A 20000-nucleotide genomic window follows, 5' to 3' on the forward strand; every position below is an offset into this window, starting at 1 on the left:
GTTTCTAGGCAAGTCACACACTCACTAAAAGGCTGGACGCATTCACTAACAAACTACATTAAAAGTTAACACTAAACCGCCACGCCTCCTTTATTACTCCCCTCAGGCTCCTCCTCCCTATGCCTACCTACGGGTAACTTACAGAGGCTACTGGCGAGAGACCGCACCTTTATTACTTTTTGATGTTTGTGTTTTATACTTCAGTTCACCAGTTTTCAATGCCAATATTTGTTGTTTCAATGCCATTTTTAATTAGTTTATTTTCAATACCACAGGTTTCTGTCACTGTTCTAGCTCCATAGGTTACCAGATACATTCAATTCTGGTTGATAGGGTTGCAAAAGTCACAGATGTCCCTTTGTTCTAGCATGCAAATATTCTGGAAACATGTCATGAGATATTCTGGAAACATCAACATCATCACTAAATAAAGAATGTGATTTATCACTGTATTAATGAGTCCACTGACTAAAGGCATCAATTATTGTGGCACATACAAATGAACCATGTAGGGCTTACTAAAACTGTAAACTCCAACCAAGAAAATCAAAATCAAAAATGTGGGATTCAAGAGAGGGGCTACACTTACTGCTATAATCTGGCTACTTATGTTTCATTTTTATCACCTACAATAGAATAAAGACAAATCCCTATAATATTTCTATTGAAAAATGTTTATGGATCTGACTTATTAACAAACTCCCGTATGGAAGCTATTTTGAACGAGAATGTCTATCCTATTAACACATAGGCCTACAAACACCCACTTACAGGAATTGGCTCCAAACGCTGTAATGCAGGTTTTGTTATTGACAATCTGCTACCTTCAGGTGTAAAAAAAACACAGCAGTCATCTTCAACTGCAATCTCTGCGTCTCTCAAAATCCATGTAGTGATTTCAGACAGTCTCCAGCCAAGTGATGTGAGTTACATGACATTTAGTAGAATTTCCCTTATGAGGCAGAATTAGAGTAGTCCTGTGATTAAGGAAGATCTGTCATTAAAGGTGTCACTGTGCCCACATTACACCCCGCAGTTAGGTAATAGTGTTCCAAATTCTAGAAAACCCAGACTAAGATTTATCATGTGGGAGTCTGAGTACATCTATTTGGGGAATTCTTTGTTATAAGAAAACTTGGGATTCCCTTGTCTAACACACAAAAAGTTGTTGTCAAGCTGGGGTCCGTGGCTGGCTTGACCGCAGTCAGGTCACGGTCTGTGCTGACTGTCTGCTTGTGCTATATGTCTTCCTTAATGTGCATGTATGTTGTCATGATTTAACTGTATGCCTACTGATTGTCTGCTTAACATATCCTAATAAGTGAAAATGAAATTAAAACATTGTTTTATATTAACTTCCTGTTTTTATGTGTGTGCCTGTCTACCAATAAAGCAACTACTGAACTAAAGCAAATTCCTTTTAGACAATGTGAAAACCATGTGTTAGTGACAACCTGTTGGCAATAAATCGGATTCTGATTTTAGCTAACACCGGCCCATTTATAGATAATACTCCATTGCATTGTCCCTGAAAATAATAATTAAAAAAAATGTACACATTTAACGCAGGTCAGAGGTTTACTTTGTGTCTATGTTGGGGGGGGGGGGGGGGGGTTTGCGACATAACCGGTTTGATAACCCATGCCACAGGATTCAGCGCTGTCCGCCCCCAACCTTAACCCGGCTATTTCGAGAAACTTCCAGCCCACTTTTCCACGTCACTTCAAGGAATCTTTAAAGCGTCCGTCGCCAGTATAAAATGTTTCAGTACTACTGAACCGCCAGCAACATGAACGGCATGAAGACGCAGTCTCCGATAGTGATAATGGCCAACAATGACAACGAGCCTCTTCCCCTCGGTTGGGAAGTAAAAATTGACCCTCAGACGGGATGGCCCTTCTTTGTGGACCACAATAACCGCACGACAACCTGGAATGACCCGCGACACGACACGAAAAAGGTAGCTAAAAGAGCCGCGGCATAAAGTTGGTTTGTCAATGTTAACGAGTATTGTTTTAGTCTCGAGCTTCGTCGGTTATAGTGTTGTGGTTTGGTACGCTGCTAAATAAAAGCGGGGTGCTACATCACTGTTATATTAATCTTGTTGACTGTAGGCCTTGTTTGGCACCGTTACCTCCCCCTCACAGACAGCTCATAAGCCTATTATAAAGGGTGATCAACCCCGTTATGTTCCCATGATCTAGCTAACACTATTATTATTCGATGACTCACCGTGCAGCATGTAAAGGCCATCCATGATGAGCTTCCAGTATTTTAAAAACGTTTCTTTCAGGGTGGGAAAAACTGCGGTGTCCAGCTCATATTGAACTTTTTCCCTTACAAGGATTGAGGCAGGTCCAGTTCACTTTGGCCTGTGGAGTATAACTGTATGACAGTATTCAGCAGCACTGGTCTTCAGTATCATGTTCATTTTCAGCTGTGTTAAATACATGTTGTGGAAACATACATGTCTGCAGAGAAAACCCGTGGGCTGAAGTTAAACTCACTGGCTGCCAGTTGGTAATCGTTCGTCTCAGGGATAGACACTGTTGTCCAAAGTTAGTGTCCCGAAGAATCTGCTAGAAAGACACAGCTGTCAGGGGATCAAATTGGTGCTCCGGTGCTGCCTGGCAGTGTCCCATACTGAAATGGCAGAGGGCAAAGGGTCGTCCACAGATTCTTCATAACTTTGGTCTTAGAGCAAAAATGCTACTGGCTTACATATAAATGCAGTTTTTGTTCTGTTGGCTTAAGTATTTGTTGTTAGTGGCTGGATGTAGAGCTTTAATCACTTTTCAGATAAATAATTGACAGAGTGCTGAAATACCAGACCTGTTGCTCCATAGCTGTTGGCAGGTGTCTAGTCACTCACTTGGTACACTTTGAGAACAACAACAAATAGTACTTTTTCTACCTTGGCTAATGGAAATTGATATTATTCCTGATTGGTCTCATTGGCTAACACCCAGGAGCATGTTGAAAGTGCCAATGTTGTATTTAGGGAGATATTATGCGTTTGAATTTTTTCCTGTGGTTATTTTCCAGCATTATTAGGTCCACAAGGACATGCTTTCAGTATGAGTATCAGGGTTGTATGCATACAAATGGTGTTATTTATGTTTATTTATTTATGTCTTCACAAGATTAGACCAGAACAAATGTGGTCAAAGAATGACTGACATAAGGACAGAATTAAATTATTCACCATGATTCATGTGTGTGGAACTATAATACAAATACTGACCCGTTTTTCTTCATAAAGTTTGTCAAACAGCGGCGCAAAATACAGTTCTATCTCTGTGTAGGACATAATGGTGATGTGCTAACAACATGTTAGTTTAGAGGGTGTGCCAAACTATTGTGAGCTGCGTAATTCAGCCAGGTGACTGATGTCACTCTGATTGTGGAGCCAAATAAAACACACAAACCCAGCACACAAACCCTAATTTCCCAGCTAACAGGAAATTAGCTTAGTCCATGTTAATCAGACAATCATTTAATTTATGAAATACTCAAATAGGTGATACATTTGGCATCTCCCTGTAGAAATGTCACATTTTAACCTATAACCTTTGCAGTTATCTCAAGACTGAGGGAACTTTCCTGTTAAAAATACCTCCAGGTTTAAAAAAAAAACAAAACAAAACTACTCAAAAAACATTTGGTGGTATGCATTAATTTTTCAGTAATACGTTTTGTGCACAACACATTTAGCTGCACATATTCAGAAAACTGATGCTGAATGTATGTTGGTTCACTTGTACAGAGTTTGGGATTTACTTAATTTAAATCTAAATCTTTTGGTGTATCAGTATATGCGTATATGATTTACTAAATGAAAGTGATGTTACTTAACTATAAGCAGAATACTCTAGCATTTTATTTATTTTTTTACTGTAATTGCTCAAAATAAGCCATTCACCTGGCAAAACATTTGATATTAATTAGTAATTGCCTGAGGTTTAATGATCCTGATGTCAACCAAGTTTGCAGTGTTTACTGTAAAGGGTTATTCTCACTGATGATGATGAATAACTTCATGACATATGATTATATATGTAAAGATACAAACATCTAGGTTACCTAAATGTTTATTTAAAGGTAGTCTTAGTGCTTAGAGTAGTTTTTATTTAGTTGCTGGATCTTGTAAATAAAAAATAAAAATAAATGCAAGATTATTTATATATTTATTGTTATAAAGATATAATTACTTAAGACTTAGAATTTTAAATGATATCTGTATACTACTGGCTGTGTTTCAGGTGAGAGAAGTGTCAGCAAATGGACCTAACATACCACCAGAACCGAGCCCTCAGGAGAAAAGCTTCGTGAGGGAGATGAAGCACCCCATTCTGCGCCCAGGTTATGTTCCTATCCCTGTCTTCCATGATGGTGCAGACCTAAGGCAGCAACAGCATCCATGTTATTCCTACATCCAGCCAACCACTGCACAGAATATCCGGCAGACACCTTCCCCGACACCGGGGCTCCACTGCAGGCCCAGATCCCCTTTGCACGGTCATTCAGAAAGCTGCTCCACTGAGCCTGGAAAGGCCAGCTCACCTGTTTCGCCAACAACAGAGGTTGGATTTGAGTATGCATGCTGCAAGACTATAATTCCTATGCAAAATAAATGACCAAAGACTGAATTGTCACTGTTTCAATTTCATATATTTTCAAGGTTTACACTGCCCCGCATCACCAAGCCCCACGGCCCAGCAGCACTGGTCTTCAAGCAGGTTACATCCCCATCCCGGTGATTCATGAGGGTGGAGGAGGACAAACACAAACACATGCTCAGTTAAATCCATCGGTCTACTCTCAGCGCGTCCCCTACTCCGAGCAACAGCAGCCCTTTCATCGCCTTCAAACCGACGAATGGCCTGGCTACTCTGCTGCAATGCCCCCTCCCCGGGAAAGAGCTTCTCCAACATTGTTGCCTCAACATCGCGATGCTACTTCTATTCACCTCCAACCTCATATTAGAAGCCATTCACCTATTATAACCCAGGTGCTGGGAGAAAGGCCACAGGTAATTTTTATTTCCGTGTGATTTTTCTCAATGCTCAAAGATGTTGACATCAGTATGTGTTGACCTAGATAGTGACAGCTTGTCTTTAACTTCTAAGGCTCAGCAGCATGTCCTCACAAGAGACCCATCCCAGAAAATGGAGCAGGAACAACAAAGCCCTCAGCAGAAATCCGAGAACACGCAGGCTCCCCAGCCATTGCACACAGAAGCAGACGTCCAAAAGCCTCAACAACCTCAACAGTTCCAGCAACCTCCACCTCAGCAACCTCAACAGTTCCAGCAGCCTCCACATCAGCAACCTCAACAGTTTCAGCAGACACCACCTCAGACATATCCACAGCCTCAGCATCCCGAACAGTTAAAGCAGTCGCAGCAACCGTTCCAGCAGCCCCAGAAACCAGAACAACCACAACAACATACTGCAGATATCACAGTTCAAATACCTCCAAAACCTGAGGCCCAGGACATGACAGCTGTTCCTCCAGAGGTCCCGCCTGTAAAGGTTGAGGCTGAACAGGCTGCTCAGTGTCCAGTCCACCCCGGCTTGGCTAAGGTACAGCAGATAGTCGGACGGGTTGCTAAACTGGAGCAGGAGGTGAAGTGTTTTGATGGAAAGAAGAATGATAAGAAATACTTGTTACTGGAGGAGCTGTTGACCAAAGAGCTTTTAGCACTGGACTCGGTTGACCCAGAGGGTCGTGTTGATGTACGACAGGCAAGACGGGATGGAGTCCGTCGTGTTCAGAACATACTGGAAGAACTGGAGCAAATGCAGGAGCAGCCAGCCAGGCCTGCCAGCGAGACCAGGATGGAGGGAGACAACCTGACACAGAAAGGAGAGCCCAGAATGATCACCAAGGAGAATGTTGAGCTGGCAAAGGAAATATCATAATTCTTCATAATCAACAGGGTAGCAGGGTTAACCTGCTGTAAATTTGATGGTGAACAAGTCCGTTCCAGCTAACTCTCCTTCTCCTCTAACTACAGCATTTGTGGAAGTTGCATGCATTGATTAACAGTGTTGGTATTTCCTGCCATTCAGCACATAATTGATGGTAGCTCTGTGCAAACATGTTTTTCAAGCCAATGGTGTTTCCTTCTGTGTTGTGCCAATGTCTTCATAATAAGACAGCTGTCATGATCAAGGTGATCAAACAATTTCTAGTTAAATTCAAGTTTGAATAAGAGGCCTTTATCAATAAATGGAAGAAAAGTAGAAGTATTTTCTTAAGAAATGTTACGCGTGGTTGCCTTTTTTGTCTTGATCAAATATTGTATGAAGCTTTTCTTAATCCAGTCAGCAAATCAGTTTGTACACAAGTGCAAACAATGGGGCTTTAAAGTAGAACTCAGTCAACAGAAAAGCATTTTCCCCTTTATAGCTACATGGCCATGTTGGAGCTGCTTTGTCACATGAACACAGTGCATATGTTTATTAGATGCTGCTTTTTGGTGCATTACTCATTTTGCCGTCTTTGCACTTTGCCATCATTACAATGTATCGTGCTGAAAGATAAGCAGCAATTCATCTGAAGTATATAAGTTACACAAGTTTTGATTGATGTGTTTGAGTGTTTGTATGTGCATTGGTTTACTTGTTATTTTGAAGAAAAGAATATATATCAGTATTTATATCATTATATAGTATTTTGGTACATTTATGAATGTGTAATGACAAATGGAGGTGAGATGTTTATCTTACTTGAGACGTCAGACAATCAGCACTTGGTGCTAATGAGGAATCACCGTTTAAGATTGTCAGAATGTATAACTACCACAACCACAATTTGTAATAACGCTAACACAAAACTGGCATGTACGCCTTAAATATGCTGTAAGAAAGTGCCCAATTCTTAAAGAAATGTATGTTAGACAACTACCTAACATACATTCACAAATGCTGGATTGTGGTGTAGTTTTACTCACTGTTTATGAGTAGCAGACAGAGACATTGTTGAAAGCAAATCACGTTGGTATGTTTGAAAATAAATTTTATTTGACATGGATTTTGACTAATATTTTGGTTTCCACAGATTCAGCCAGTCTGAGACTTGACTTGAGGAGAATTTGAAGATGTGTCCCTGACAGTATTCAGCTGTCTGGCTTAGTTTTACTAAAGGGGTTTCATTGGTAAGATTATGACCAGTTATGCCCCACTATGCTTTTTCCCTTTAGGGCCCCACTGGGTCATAACTAAGAACATGTTTGCTGCCTTATTCATGGATGGGTGGGGACACTTAAAATGTACATTTTGGTTTTTTTACATACAGATGACCCCAAACTGTAATAGGCCGAATAGGGTTTTAATTATTGATATTTTTAAAAACATAATCCCCCAATCTCCCCAGATCCAACATTAGCCTTGCTGTAGCTGAGGGGAGTCACATTTTTTTTTCTCATTTAAAAAGACAATTATAAAGACATTATTAAAAATAAAAAAATGCCACACATTCTTAATTCTCACTTTCTTCAGAATGGTGAGTCCAGTTATCAACATATTGTATCTTCGAATATAATAATATATAACGAAGTAACCATATAGTTAATAAGTACTCCAATCATTTAGTGATGTAATAACGTAAACAGTTTTAATGTACACTACCTGTACACCGGTGATGACGGAACAGATCACGTGCTATTGTTTAGAGCAGGAAACTGTCGGTTAACGTTACGAGTGCACGCAGCAGCTGCTGGGATATCTTGTCGCTTATTGATGTGTATTTGCCTTTACACCGTGCAGCATGACCGTGGGACGGGCTGCTTCTCCAGTGGAAAGGGAATTTGATTACCAGTATGCTTATAAGACGAATAAACACATCCGACACGCATCCAGCTGCTGCTGCTGCTGCTAGCTCGCGAGGTAGCTATCTGCCGTAGCTTACCAGTGTGGGAAGCGAGCTAACCGTGGCTAGCCAGTCAGTCGCTCTCCGGCTAGCTACAGTTTACCTCCAAGGCGTGAAAAGTTGATAATTACCTGTACCTGGCTACTAGGCCAGTTAGTTACCTGTTTTTGTGTAACGTCAAGGGACAAAATGGAGCTGTTTCAAGCCAAAGACGACTACATTCTCCAGAGCGGAGATCGTGCTCTGTGGTGCAGCCGAAAAGACGGGACCATGACAGTCAGACCTGGTATGTACTGGATGACAGCTCTCTGTACCGCAGCCCCGGCCATTTACCTGACATTGGCATTTAATGTTTTTGTTTTACTATGTATTTGTTGGACTGCCTGGAGCTGAAACAACATTCTACTGATGCTTTTTGTCACTTCTTGTTTGTCTTGTTTGTCTGCTTCTGAAAAACACCTCAGCGGTTTAGTTTTATCCTCCACTTGTAATTGTCACTCGTTCATATTTCTGAAATGAACGTTAACGTAATCATTACTCAGCTGTGTCACACATAAACACGTTGATTCTTCTTTCAAAGAAAATTTGTTGGATGCGCCATTCTCAAATCTTGAAATCATCGTTTTGTCATTTAATTCGGGAGTGCCAACACCCCAAACTGACTCCAAAGTTCGTGCTTTGCTTCTTATGTTAATACAAAAGACTCTTCAGTTCTTCTTTAGACCAAACAGACAAAGTACAGTACAGAAAAGAGGTAAAAATAACAGAATTTTAGCTGTCTTAAGATATGCTTGACTGAAGACAGCTTATGTTCTATTCCAATATGGGGAGTTTTTTCCCCCCAAAAAACTATATTACCATTCTGATGTATTCATGTAGTAATAAATACAGGTTCACACTCAGCAACTTCATTGCTATGAAATACAGTGGACTGTAGGAATTCAATATTCTCAGCTGAAGTAAAAGAACTGCTGAACTAAAAGAGAAGTTTCATTAGAGCCGCCTGAAGGCAGTGTGTGTTATCCTCTGTGTCGGTTGTAGTTGTATGGCTGTCCAGCCATCCTGAACAGGTTTTTAGTTGCACTACTGTTTCATTATTTAATTGGGGGGGAAAAAGGTTTCCACTCCTCACTGGGTTTCTACTCCACTCTCAAGCACACTGTGAAGTATTTCCATGATATTCTGCGTGAAGTTGTGGTATCATTTATTTCATAATTTTTGTAATTTTGTCTTCTGCATGACTTTTCCCGTTGGCCCTCACAGTTCTCTGGCCTGTACATGAAATGGTTGGCTGGTGAGAAGTAACAGGAAGAGTCATTGTCTGAGGCTGCCTAGACTTGATTTTCTCCCTATTTAGCCACACCCCTCACACTTTTCCAATTTCCTCCCCTATGATGTTTGATCCCTCACCGATGCTAAGCAATCCAGTTTTTCTTTTTAGTCACTGAGTTTGTGCATTACCAAAACTGACTTCAAACTTGGCCTGGTGTTTGAAAATGTGAGTTACAGGAGACAGTTTAGTTTTTTTCTTCAATCAAATTACACTCTCTTCAATACAATGGCACTAGACAGTTTTAAGGTCATGATTACTCGTGATTTATACAGGTTTAGGTTCAAGGTATTAAAAACAAGTTTTAGCGTGGTAACAGGAAACCAACCACAACTGTTTTAAGGTACTTACAGCGTAACTCACGCCAAAATGCAACCAAGGGACTTTTTGTGAATGTACCCAAGTCAAACTTTCATTTAAAAGCATTATTAGGATGGAAGCTCCACTTTCAAAATTCATCGTATTTTTTTTTGTTGAGTGAAATAGCCTTTTGAATGAGAGTGCTAGGGGCCCTTCTATGATTGCATCAAAATCTTTATTTTTAAAACACTACAAACACTGAAACTTTTCTCAAAGTATCACCAGTACACATGAACTCAAGCATTGAGAACATTGTTTGTGTACACAAAATGTTTTTGACTGGTTAGATGGCAAGGAGCAGAAAAACCAACAGCTAAAGTGAGTCGTTCAAGAACTCTGACAGAGACGGTACCCATGCACAAGTCTTTCTAGAGATAACTCAAGGCCTCGATAAACAAAGTGGCCTCCATGGCCCTGGACTTGTATGTAGCTGATATTTTGACCCTAGCTGCTTACTGTATCTGGCCTCAAGCATATCTAGCTGAGCTGTTTTGCTACACTGCCATGCTGATGTTTCATCTTCATGTTTTTGTTTCAGCAACAGACCTGTTGTTAGCTTGGAATCCAGTGTGTTTGGGTGTGGTAGACGGTATCATTGGAAAGATACAGCTTCACACAGGTAAGTGGAACATAACATTTTAGCTTAAGCTGTTGTTGTTTTTCGTTGCTTGTGCACAAGGCACACACATTGAACCCAGAATTTCTTGCATGTGTGCGTGGATGCTTACGTTACCAAATCATCCAGGGCTTTGCATGATTCTTACTCACAAGGAAAGGTGTGAAGAAACGTGTTAAAGTACTTGGGAATTTGATTAGTTATGAAGAGGAGTGAGCTGATGGTGATGATTCAATTGGTGATAAAAATGATTTTGTTGATGGTTTGTCTCAGTGGGCCTCAGGGTGGGAATGGTATGGAGTAGGAACATTTATACCCAGCCTTTACAAGAAAAGAAATGAACAGTTATTTCAGTAATTCAGATGGATTAACATGGTTTGGATATTTATTTACCAGATGCCTTGTGTTACCTTATTAAAAATCTGCAGTTAATGGCTGGTGTGCAGCTGCTTCCTTCACACCTTTCAGAATGTGAGGAATTCTGCACCCATGACGCAACTCCCCCTTCTTTCTTCTCTTGGCAGACCTTCCTCTGGGCCTCGTTTTAATACGCCAGAAAGCACTGGTGGGCAATTTACCAGGCAACCACAAAGTCTACAAGATCACCAAGATAGCCGTCATTCCCCTGTCTGACGAAGAGCCTCAGGAGCTTGAGCTGGAGGTGTGTACAATAATACTGTAATGAGACATGAGAAGCAGTGTTCATGTACTTGTGTTTTGATTATTGCACTCACCCCCCCCGCTGAAATCATTATAACAGTGCTTGTTAGAGTCCTAAATTGTATTTAAGTTTTTTTTAAAAACATATACCCAAGAATACCCTGTACATATTTGACACTTTATGATTATTCTCTGATCAGCTGACAGTGCTTTATTTAATTTGATACATATAGTATATATATACATAGTATAGTTTTTATATTCATCCATACACATAAAGTAAATGCACACTTATTGTCACTGTGGTAGATCGCAAAGGATGTCAAATATTACTGAGATTTCAGTCTTTCAGGGGAGCTTCATGGATGGTGAGACAGAATATTTTCAAGTGAGTAAACATGGAGGAGGATGATCGGTCCTGGATAGGCTTTTAAGACTAGCTTCCCATTGTAGACAGTCCTTGTACTGCAGAATGACCCATCCCCCTCCTCTGGAAAAATCCACCCCTGTGCCTAGAATTCCTATAAATCAGTGTAGTTAGATTGTTTACTGCGTTTGATTAGAACAATGAGAGCTATGAAGAGTACTATATTGTCTGTTTGTGGGTAGTTATGGACTTTTATTTGTTTTAAGAAATGAAAGGTGGGACCAAATTCAGTTATTATATCCTCAGCAAATGACCATTTCTTTACCTTTCTAAATATATCTACCATGTGCATTTAATTGCAGACATTTGATAGAGAATCCTCTTTTTCAGCTTTGCAAGAAGCATCACTTTGGAATCGACAGACCAGACAAACTGGCCCAGTCTCCTGACGAATCAAAGTTCTTGATGAAGACCTTCAGCCAGATCAAATCTAATGTTGCTGTGCCCATCAAGAAAAAGGTGTCTGCTTTTTGCCCGCTTATAAATATGTATTCAAATATGTATTCTTCAAATGGATATACTACTTTACCTGTCTTTCACGCTTTTAAAAGCTTTGAAGTTCTAGGATTTAGCTTTCTTTTCCTTTTTCAACTTATCGCTCTTTTCTATCCAAACACCCAATCCAGTATTCCCCTGCCTTCCAGGTCAAGGAAAATAAAGAGAAAGAACGTCTGGAGAGGCGGCTGCTGGATGAGCTGTACAAGGTATTCATGGACTCTGATTCCTTCTACTACAGCATGACCTACGACCTGACAAACAGTGTGCAGCGCCAGGGAGACTCGGATAGGTCCAGCTTACCCCTATGGAAACAGGTGTGGAGAGAAACATATTACACAACTCGTTGAGCTTGATGCCTTATTCATTTTACATATTCTTACATTAAAAGCTCTACATCTGATTGACAGTAATTGTTATTCTTTGTGAAAGGTGGACGACCGCTTCTTCTGGAATAAACACATGATCCAGGACCTTATTGACCTTAAGGTAATTTATCAACAAAGATATATTAAGAGGCCCAGTTATGGTTTGTTTCTCTTATTTTTTTGTTGATTTTTTGCTAAGAGAATGCAGCTGGCCCTGGTGTGAAAACGTGGCAGTTGTATGTGCGTATAATTACCAGTACTTTATCAGAAAAGTATGAAAATATCCAGTGAATAGAAAGGCTTGGAGTTATGCAAAAGGATCTGCTTGTAATACTTGCTGGATGCAAAGGGCTTGCTTATCAACCTGACAAAGAGGGTTTTAATCTTGTCCTGATGTTATTTTTAATTTTTTTGAATACTCCAGGTGCCAGAGGTGGACTTCTGGGTGATCCCAATCATCCAGGGCTTTGTACAGGTGGAGGAACTGGTGGTGAACTACAATGAGACATTCGACGAAGAGAGGAGCAGCCCTGAAACGCCACCACAGGAGGTCACCTGTGTTGATGATATCCACCCCCGCTTTACCGTGGCCCTAATCTCCAGGCGCAGTCGCCACCGCGCAGGTAGAGCTACGGTTACTGCCAGCCCGGCCTCATGCCTGAACTCTGATTCTTTCCAAATATATGGGTTATGCTGTGTAGTTGGGACTGCTTATTCCCACATCAGAGTATGGCTTATTTCACAATATGCTTTGAATAACTCAGCAGACAACTGAGTTTGTATTCACTTCAAGTGCAGCATGATCTGTGTTATAAATAATCAGAATAGTGCTCATACATTCTCCTTGCCCAAAGGGATGCGGTACAAACGCAGAGGAGTGGATACTGATGGCCATGTGGCTAACTATGTGGAGACAGAACAGTTAATCCACGTGCACAGCCACACTCTGTCCTTTGTGCAGACTCGTGGCTCCGTGCCTGTCTTCTGGAGCCAGGCAGGGTACCGCTACAATCCCCGGCCACGCTTAGAGAAAGGTCAGCAGAACTACATTATCTTGCATCCAGTCTTTTAAAAAGGGTCTCTCAGAGGCTTTGTTTAGGTATAGTGGGCTGTTCCCTTCGGGTCTCACTCATCTGTCCAGTGTATTTGAGCTACGTCTTACATACCAACCCAATATAGTTATCTTCCAGTAAAGTCTGCAAACTAGATCTCTTTGTGTCTAGCCAGACTCATTGTGTGGAAATAATTTGTCTGCATATTGTTCTGTTTCAGGAGAGAAGGAGACCATGTCTTACTTTTCTGCTCACTTTGAAGAACAGCTTAAACTCTACAAGATGCAGGTGGGTTTACTTGGCAGTAGTGCATGCTTGGGTATCTGCTTAATTGTTGCCTACTTGCGTGCATTAGTGTTAGGATTTCTTTTTAATTGATCACAATTGATTATTCTTGCACCTGTGGGTGCATATCCTGTGAACTACCATGTGCTTAATGTCAGGGCATCCTGATTAGAATTGGTGACATATTTTGTTATCATCACCACACTGAGCAAGCTAAAAGTGCTAATTTTGTTAACATTTAGCATGTCGGTGTGTTTCCGCAGGAAAGGCTTCAAGGGCCATGCATTTTTATACTCCAGGCTAAATAGCCACACTCTTTTTGACCTGTCTTTTTCAGGTCATCATTAACTTAGTGGATCAAAGTGGACGGGAGAAGATAATTGGGGACGCATATCTGAAGCAAGTCCTGCTTTACAACAACCCAAACCTCACATATGTTTCATTTGACTTTCATGAGCATTGGTAAGAGAAACCCTTGCCTCAGCTGTGGCACTTGTTCATAACTGTAGTCATCCTATTTTATACCACGTTGCAGTTCCTTCCCCTTTATGCTTCTTATATCCTGTTTCTCAGCCGAGGTATGAAGTTTGAAAATGTGCAAGTACTGACAGATGCGATCTCTGACCTCATCACTGACATGAAGTGGGCCTGGTAAGTTTTATCTCAGTATTAAGTAATGGACAAGGAAATGCTGATAACGTGAACTTTTGCTTATATTCATTGGAGGCATGATTTTATTATTTTTTATTTATTTATTTTTTATATAAAACAACAATGAACCACTCATAGGGTATTAGTGCAGTAAGTGCTAGTAATCCTGTTTGTTATTGGGTCAAATTTTGTAATTCTATGAATGCATCCTGTTTTCAATGTATCTGGATCTGTCAGGGTGGATCAGGCCGGAGTGATCTGCAAGCAGGAGGGTATCTTTAGAGTCAACTGTATGGACTGCCTCGACAGGACCAACGTGGTCCAGGCGGCTATTGCTCGGGTGGTGATGGAACAACAGGTGAGAGCTGTTCCTTGTGTGGACCCAGACACACCGATGAACATCCATTTCTCACAGCACATAACACATTTTATTGTGTAGGTCTGAATTGACTATTTCCTGTATCAGTGATGTTTTAGACTGAAAGTTACACACTTCCTTCTGAAACTTGTGTCCAGCTAAATAAAACTCACTGCTCAGAATCCTTAGTGGGTGTAAACTCAAACTTTATTCTCCTAATATGTAAGGAATAGCGATTTCAAATATTATTTTAGTTTTTTTTTAATAGGTTTTCAGGTAAAATGCACATTTAACAACTTGCTGTTAATTAATACAACAAACGCAGTGTTAATAATAAACATTATCATTGACATATTTTCCATGACTGTTATGGAATACTGGGATTGCGAAGTGGTTTACAAAAGGTGTAATCACAATTTTCCAGATTCACTTGACAACATGAATCCCACGTTAGCTTTTTGGGCAGATTACTGACATCTGAATATATTTGCTCATCTGATCACACACTGATGGCAGACCATGCACAACCATATCAACAACCATATTTTGCCACCACAAATCTTTTGAGCTTTTTAGAAATCCAGTAATTCCTCCATATTCAACTTGGATTACATTTAATGCGCAAATTCAAGTGGAAATTTAAATAAATAAATGTGTAAATAAATACTGACCTGTTCCACCGATGCAGTGTAAGCTGGTAGAAAGGCTTTCCATGTACTGTTTCCACAAACATGTCTCCTGTCTTCCTGTAGCTGAAGAAACTGGGTGTGATGCCTCCCGAGCAGCCTCTGCCTCTCAAATGCTACAGGATTTATCAGATCATGTGGGCCAACAATGGAGACACCATCAGCAGACAGTATGCAGGCACAGCAGCGCTCAAGGTAACATCACTGTGTCTTTACACACGTTCACATCTGACTCCGCTTAAACAAACCCAAATAGTGAAGTGTGCCATTTTCCTTTGACACATGCAGATAATAGTGAATCCTTTAATGGGCGGCTATTGCTCAGTGGTAGAGCGGTTGCCTGCCAATCTGAAGGTTGGTGGTTTGATCCCCGCCCCTGCAGTCATTGTCGAAGTCCTTGGGCAAGACACTGAACCCCGAGTTGCCCCCGGTGCTGCGCATTGGAGTGTGAATGTGTGTGAATGTTTATCTGATGAGCAGGTGGCACCTTGTACGGCAGCCCCGGCCACAGTGTATGAATGTGTGTGAATGGTGAATGTTTCCTGTAGATGTAAAAGCGCTTTGAGCAGTTGTTAAGACTGGAAAAGCGCTATATAAATACAGCACATTTACATTTAAGCTGTTGAGATACACGCTCATGAATCAACAAAGCATTTCCGTAGATCAGATCAGAACACAACCCTGACTGTGCCTATTGGTTTTGAAAATGGACTGAAATCACAGAGAGTCACAAGACAAAAGATATATTTAATGCGTACTGTATGATCTGTTTTAGGGAGATTTCACCAGGACGGGGGAGAGGAAACTGGCAGGTGTGATGAAGGATGGCGTGAACTCAGCCAACCGCTACTATCTGAACCGCTTCAGGGATGCTTATAGACAGGCAGTCATTGGTATAGCAAAACAAACTGAATATATGTATTCGTACCCACGCTGTCCCAGAACCGGCCTTTGATTTGTTCTTCTGAATCCTCTGCCTCTCCCTGCAGACCTAATGATGGGCCTGCCAGTGACAGAGGACCTGTACTCCATCTTTAGTAAGGAAAAGGAGCATGAAGAGAAAGAGAGCCAGAGGGGAGCACAGGAGCAGGTCAGCCTCCTGCTGCAGACCTACATGCAGCTTTTGCTGCTGGACGATGAGAGGTTTCATGGAGGTTGGGCCCTCATCAATTGTGACATGAGGTTAGTGGCTAGTGTGTTTTTTATTATACTATTAACACAGTTTTCAGACATATCTGAAGATCTCTTTTCATGATACCCTTTTTCTCATTTTCCACCAGCCTCATTGATGCAACCAACAAAGACGTGGATGTGCTGCTGCTTCTGTCTGACAAAGCCTATTACATTGCATAGTAAGTCTGACATTGAACTTGCCAACCTTTTGTCTTTTAGAAATAGTTTTTATAGGTTAACTTATGTTGTCCTGTTACTTTATTTTATTTTGTTTTATTTTAGCTACGATGAAGAAGCAGACAAAGTCGACCAATACCAGCGCCTCAATTTAGAGGGTTTGGAAAAGATCGAAATCGGTACGTTAAACTTAAAGGAGAAGTGAGGGTTTATTGTATGCTCACTGACTCACCCAACACTTCCTAAAACAGTTTTTCAGTAACCTTTCAGTAATATCTCCACTCATGATTCATGCGAGGAAAGCTCAAAACTAAAAAAATGGAAGTTACAAGTTGTTTTCTTTTGCAGGTCCAGAGCCTACTCTGTTTGGGAAGCCAAAGTTCTGCTGTATGCGTTTGCACTACAGGAATGAAGAGACGAGTGGATACTTTCACACACTGAGAGCAGCAACACGAAATCCTGAGGATGATGGAAAAGGTAGGATGCAACTCTTTAAATTGTTTAAACTGCAAAAATGGAAACGTTTTAGATATACCGATTGAGACTTGCATTGTGACTTGTTGCAGACACATTACAATGCATAGCTGAGATGCTTCGGATAATGAAGCAGGCCGCAGGGCTGGACCTGCTTGTGGTTGAAAAGAAGCTGGATAGGTGAGTACTAATTTATTGTCATTAAGATGATTAGCATTCTTCTCTCTCTTTTTCCCACTCTCTTTTTCACATATAGCAAGATGGAAGAAGATAGCACATTTTCAACTTCTCACCAATGACCAGAGCTTTGGGCCATGTACTTACGTTGTCTGTATCTGTGTTCCAGGCGGCAGAGTAGGCCTCATGAGGATATAATGGGCATCCAGAACAAACCTGCTGACCATGTCCAGGGTAGCTCTGGTCTAGCTCAGGGCAAAAGTTTCCTTCTCAACAAGTTCTCCTCTCTTAATCAGAAAGTTAAACAGACCAAGACGAATGTAAACATTGGCCCCTTCAAGCCCCTTGGGAAACTGGGAAACTTCTCTAAGCCTGATGTAAAAGTCAATTTCCTAAAGCCAACTATGCATGTCAACCTGTGGAAGTCAGACAGCAGCTTGGAAACCTCAGATAGCAACCCTGGCACAGTAGCCCGAAAAAATATCGGTGAAGGGCATTCTGAAATGTCAGATGACTCTGACTCCTACAATTCTGACCCAGACCACCCGTGTTCTGGTTCTTTAGAAAACGTGGACTATGTGCTGCCCAGCTGCGGCATTGTAGCATCAAACCCACGGCTGGGCAGTCGCTCTCAGTCTATTGGCAGTGTGGAGCTGAATATCCCCTCTATTATCCGGGTCACTGGCTGTGATGAGAAGCAGGAAAGAACCTCTCAAGACAGTGATGACAAATCCTCAGGGGCCGCCTCGGTGGCTGAAGAAGCCATTCTGATTGACTTTGGTACGCCCATTGATGCCTACTGCCAGCAGTTTGTCCAGGATGCACAAACCAAACCTGTTGAGGTGTTTGGAGAGCAGCTGCCCCCACTCAACCCTGTGGTTCCTGTGCAGAATAAGACCCTTGCAGACCCAGACAAGCGGCCAAGCTCTGAGCCGCAGCATAAGCCGGAGGAGCCCCAGCTCCCCAGGCCATCCCAGCTAGACGTCGACTCCACTACCTCCAGTTCCAACCTCCTCGCTGTCCAAAAGCTCAGCTCTGCGGCCTCCGGAGGCTCTCAGAGGAGCCTTTGTTCACAGATGGAGGGCAGCCTCGGCCCTTCACCTGCTGACAGCAACGGCAGCCGAGTGGTGTCCCCCTTCGCCAAGATCAAGAGCTCCATGGTCCAGGTGGCCAGCCTCACCCAGGCGGGACTCACCCAGGGCATCAACTTTGCTGTGGCAAAGGTACAGAAGAGCCCAGAGCCAGACACTGTCACTGAAGCTCAAGACAGTGAGCTGAAGGCAATGTTTACACAGTGCCAGACCAGGATCATTCAGATCTAGTGCTTTCCTTGTAGCAGGATTTTGTAGTCGTTCGTCGTGTTAAAACTTCCTGTATGGTAGCAGTAGCAAAAGCTTGCACATAGCGTCACTACTCGGCCAAGAACTGCACTCTTAAATCTGCCCTTAAGTTAAACTTGCCCGTGTTAATTATGACTCTTTTACAGAATTTAGGGACAGTACTTAAGCCCAACATGACAGTGACCATGTTTACATGCACATTATTATGGACTCTTAGGAGATCACTGATTGTCCAGTTATTTGAGCTAAGTGTTGAATAAGCAATTATGTTATACTGTGTCCAATTTTATATTGTTGAACTTCTGATTAATTTGAGCGTACATTCTTATCCTAAAATACTGCAGAAAAAGTGGTACCGTAGTAGAAGTTTTCTTATCAAATTTCAAAGATATTCACATTACGACTACCTTAAGAGACCAGAAACAAGATGGAAGAAGATATGTTTGTTTTTTTAAGATGTTTTAAACTCATGTGCTGTACATGTACTTACAGAGTGGTATGCAAAGTATTTTTGTGCATGTAAACAATGTCACTATCCATAGTCTGAATGGTTATTATACCCACAGTGCTTGCATGTGAGGTTAATGGTAGCTGATTTTGACACGGCCGATAAACGTTAGCTGTATGTTAAAAGGCCAGTCTGACTTTATCATGTACTGTACGTCATCATGTATGTAGAGGTCACCTTTTGAGATATAGACCACGTAATAACCTTCAATTTGTAACAGTTGTAGAATCCGACCAAATATCTTTTTTGATTCCCAAAGGACCATTCTGTGTTAACTATTACCTTTGTACAGCTTTCAGAAACTAGCCAGACAACATCCTGTACGTAGTTACCCTATGTAATATTAATGTTGTCAAGTGTAACTTAGAACATATACCGTTATAGAAATAATGACTACACAAGACATTAGTAAGAGTATCCTGGTTGTTGATATGTACAGTGAGTATCGTGTGGTTATCTGTTCCCTGAGTAGAGCCTTCCCTTAAGCTTTTTGTATAGATGGTAGGGTGGGATCTCAAAGAGGTATGAGCATTATATTTTCAAAAGAACTCCCAGTACTGTCATTGATAACCACGAATACCCAGAAAACTTGGAGTTGGAGTGGTTTTTGATAGGTAAAATGTAATGAAATAATTATTCTGCTAATGGTTGTACTAGTAAACAACGAGGGTACTCGGCCAGCGTTGTACATTGACGTTGCATGTTTGACAAAGACAAGAGAGTAGCATATAGTAGGAATATATGCAATTGCACCCATCCAATTATTAGAACCACTGACGTTTTATGCACTCCCCAAACTAAAAGCATATTTGCCTTAACAGGGAATTGAAGTGGGATTATGTATATCAGGTATTTATGGCAAAATCTACCTTTTTAAGTCCATTCTTACATGTTACATTTGGTGTATTGTATAAAAGATCATGTTACTGTATGTCATCAAGGTTTATCTCTGGATATTTCATCCACTGGCACATAACATTCTCCATAG

At 41.2% G+C, this 20000-nt stretch overlaps 2 protein-coding genes across 7 annotated transcripts in view; both read left to right on the forward strand.

Annotated features, from left to right (window-relative positions):
• The first annotated feature begins 1699 nt into the window (after nt 1-1699).
• Nucleotides 1700-7038, forward strand: bag3 (BCL2 associated athanogene 3). Its single transcript, XM_034898674.1, has 4 exons — nt 1700-1960; nt 4263-4583; nt 4682-5032; nt 5130-7038. Exons 1-4 carry the CDS (start codon nt 1790-1792, stop codon nt 5922-5924), a joined length of 1638 nt encoding a protein of 545 aa, XP_034754565.1. The 5' UTR covers nt 1700-1789; the 3' UTR covers nt 5925-7038.
• A 622-nt stretch (nt 7039-7660) lies between these two features.
• The window catches only part of inpp5f (inositol polyphosphate-5-phosphatase F), a 20449-nt gene continuing 8109 nt past the window's right edge, over nt 7661-20000 (forward strand). Inside the window, exons 1-22 of one of the 6 annotated variants that reach the window (XM_034898666.1) lie at nt 7662-7892; nt 8058-8161; nt 10104-10184; nt 10706-10842; nt 11194-11229; nt 11599-11727; nt 11895-12080; nt 12196-12252; nt 12556-12754; nt 12986-13165; nt 13404-13471; nt 13806-13930; nt 14042-14119; nt 14357-14477; nt 15230-15358; nt 15939-16056; nt 16153-16345; nt 16444-16515; nt 16619-16692; nt 16862-16990; nt 17080-17167; nt 17334-20000. The exon at nt 17334-20000 is cut by the window's right edge and continues 1084 nt beyond it. In XM_034898666.1, coding sequence (XP_034754557.1) covers nt 8065-8161; nt 10104-10184; nt 10706-10842; nt 11194-11229; nt 11599-11727; nt 11895-12080; nt 12196-12252; nt 12556-12754; nt 12986-13165; nt 13404-13471; nt 13806-13930; nt 14042-14119; nt 14357-14477; nt 15230-15358; nt 15939-16056; nt 16153-16345; nt 16444-16515; nt 16619-16692; nt 16862-16990; nt 17080-17167; nt 17334-18486 — 3450 coding nt within the window. In that variant the 5' untranslated portion in view covers nt 7662-7892; nt 8058-8064 and the 3' untranslated portion in view covers nt 18487-20000. Of the gene's footprint in view, nt 8162-10103; nt 10185-10705; nt 10843-11193; nt 11230-11598; nt 11728-11894; nt 12081-12195; nt 12253-12555; nt 12755-12985; nt 13166-13403; nt 13472-13805; nt 13931-14041; nt 14120-14356; nt 14478-15229; nt 15359-15938; nt 16057-16152; nt 16346-16443; nt 16516-16618; nt 16693-16861; nt 16991-17079; nt 17168-17333 lie in introns of all 6 variants that reach the window. The other 5 variants (XR_004660189.1, XM_034898665.1, XM_034898667.1 and 2 more) reach the window with 5 other exon arrangements.

Source organism: Etheostoma cragini, chromosome 17 (genome assembly GCF_013103735.1).
Source record: "Etheostoma cragini isolate CJK2018 chromosome 17, CSU_Ecrag_1.0, whole genome shotgun sequence".
NCBI lineage: Eukaryota > Metazoa > Chordata > Actinopteri > Perciformes > Percidae > Etheostoma > Etheostoma cragini.

Excerpts from the sequence above, each read along its gene's own strand:
- bag3 (XM_034898674.1), top strand. The coding sequence starts at position 1,790 with ATGAACGGCATGAAGACGCAGTCTCCGATAGTGATAATGGCCAACAAT. Across the intron at positions 1,961-4,262 it reads CGCGACACGACACGAAAAAG|GTGAGAGAAGTGTCAGCAAA; the intron begins GTAGCTAAAAGA and ends GCTGTGTTTCAG. Across the intron at positions 4,584-4,681 it reads CTGTTTCGCCAACAACAGAG|GTTTACACTGCCCCGCATCA; the intron begins GTTGGATTTGAG and ends TATATTTTCAAG.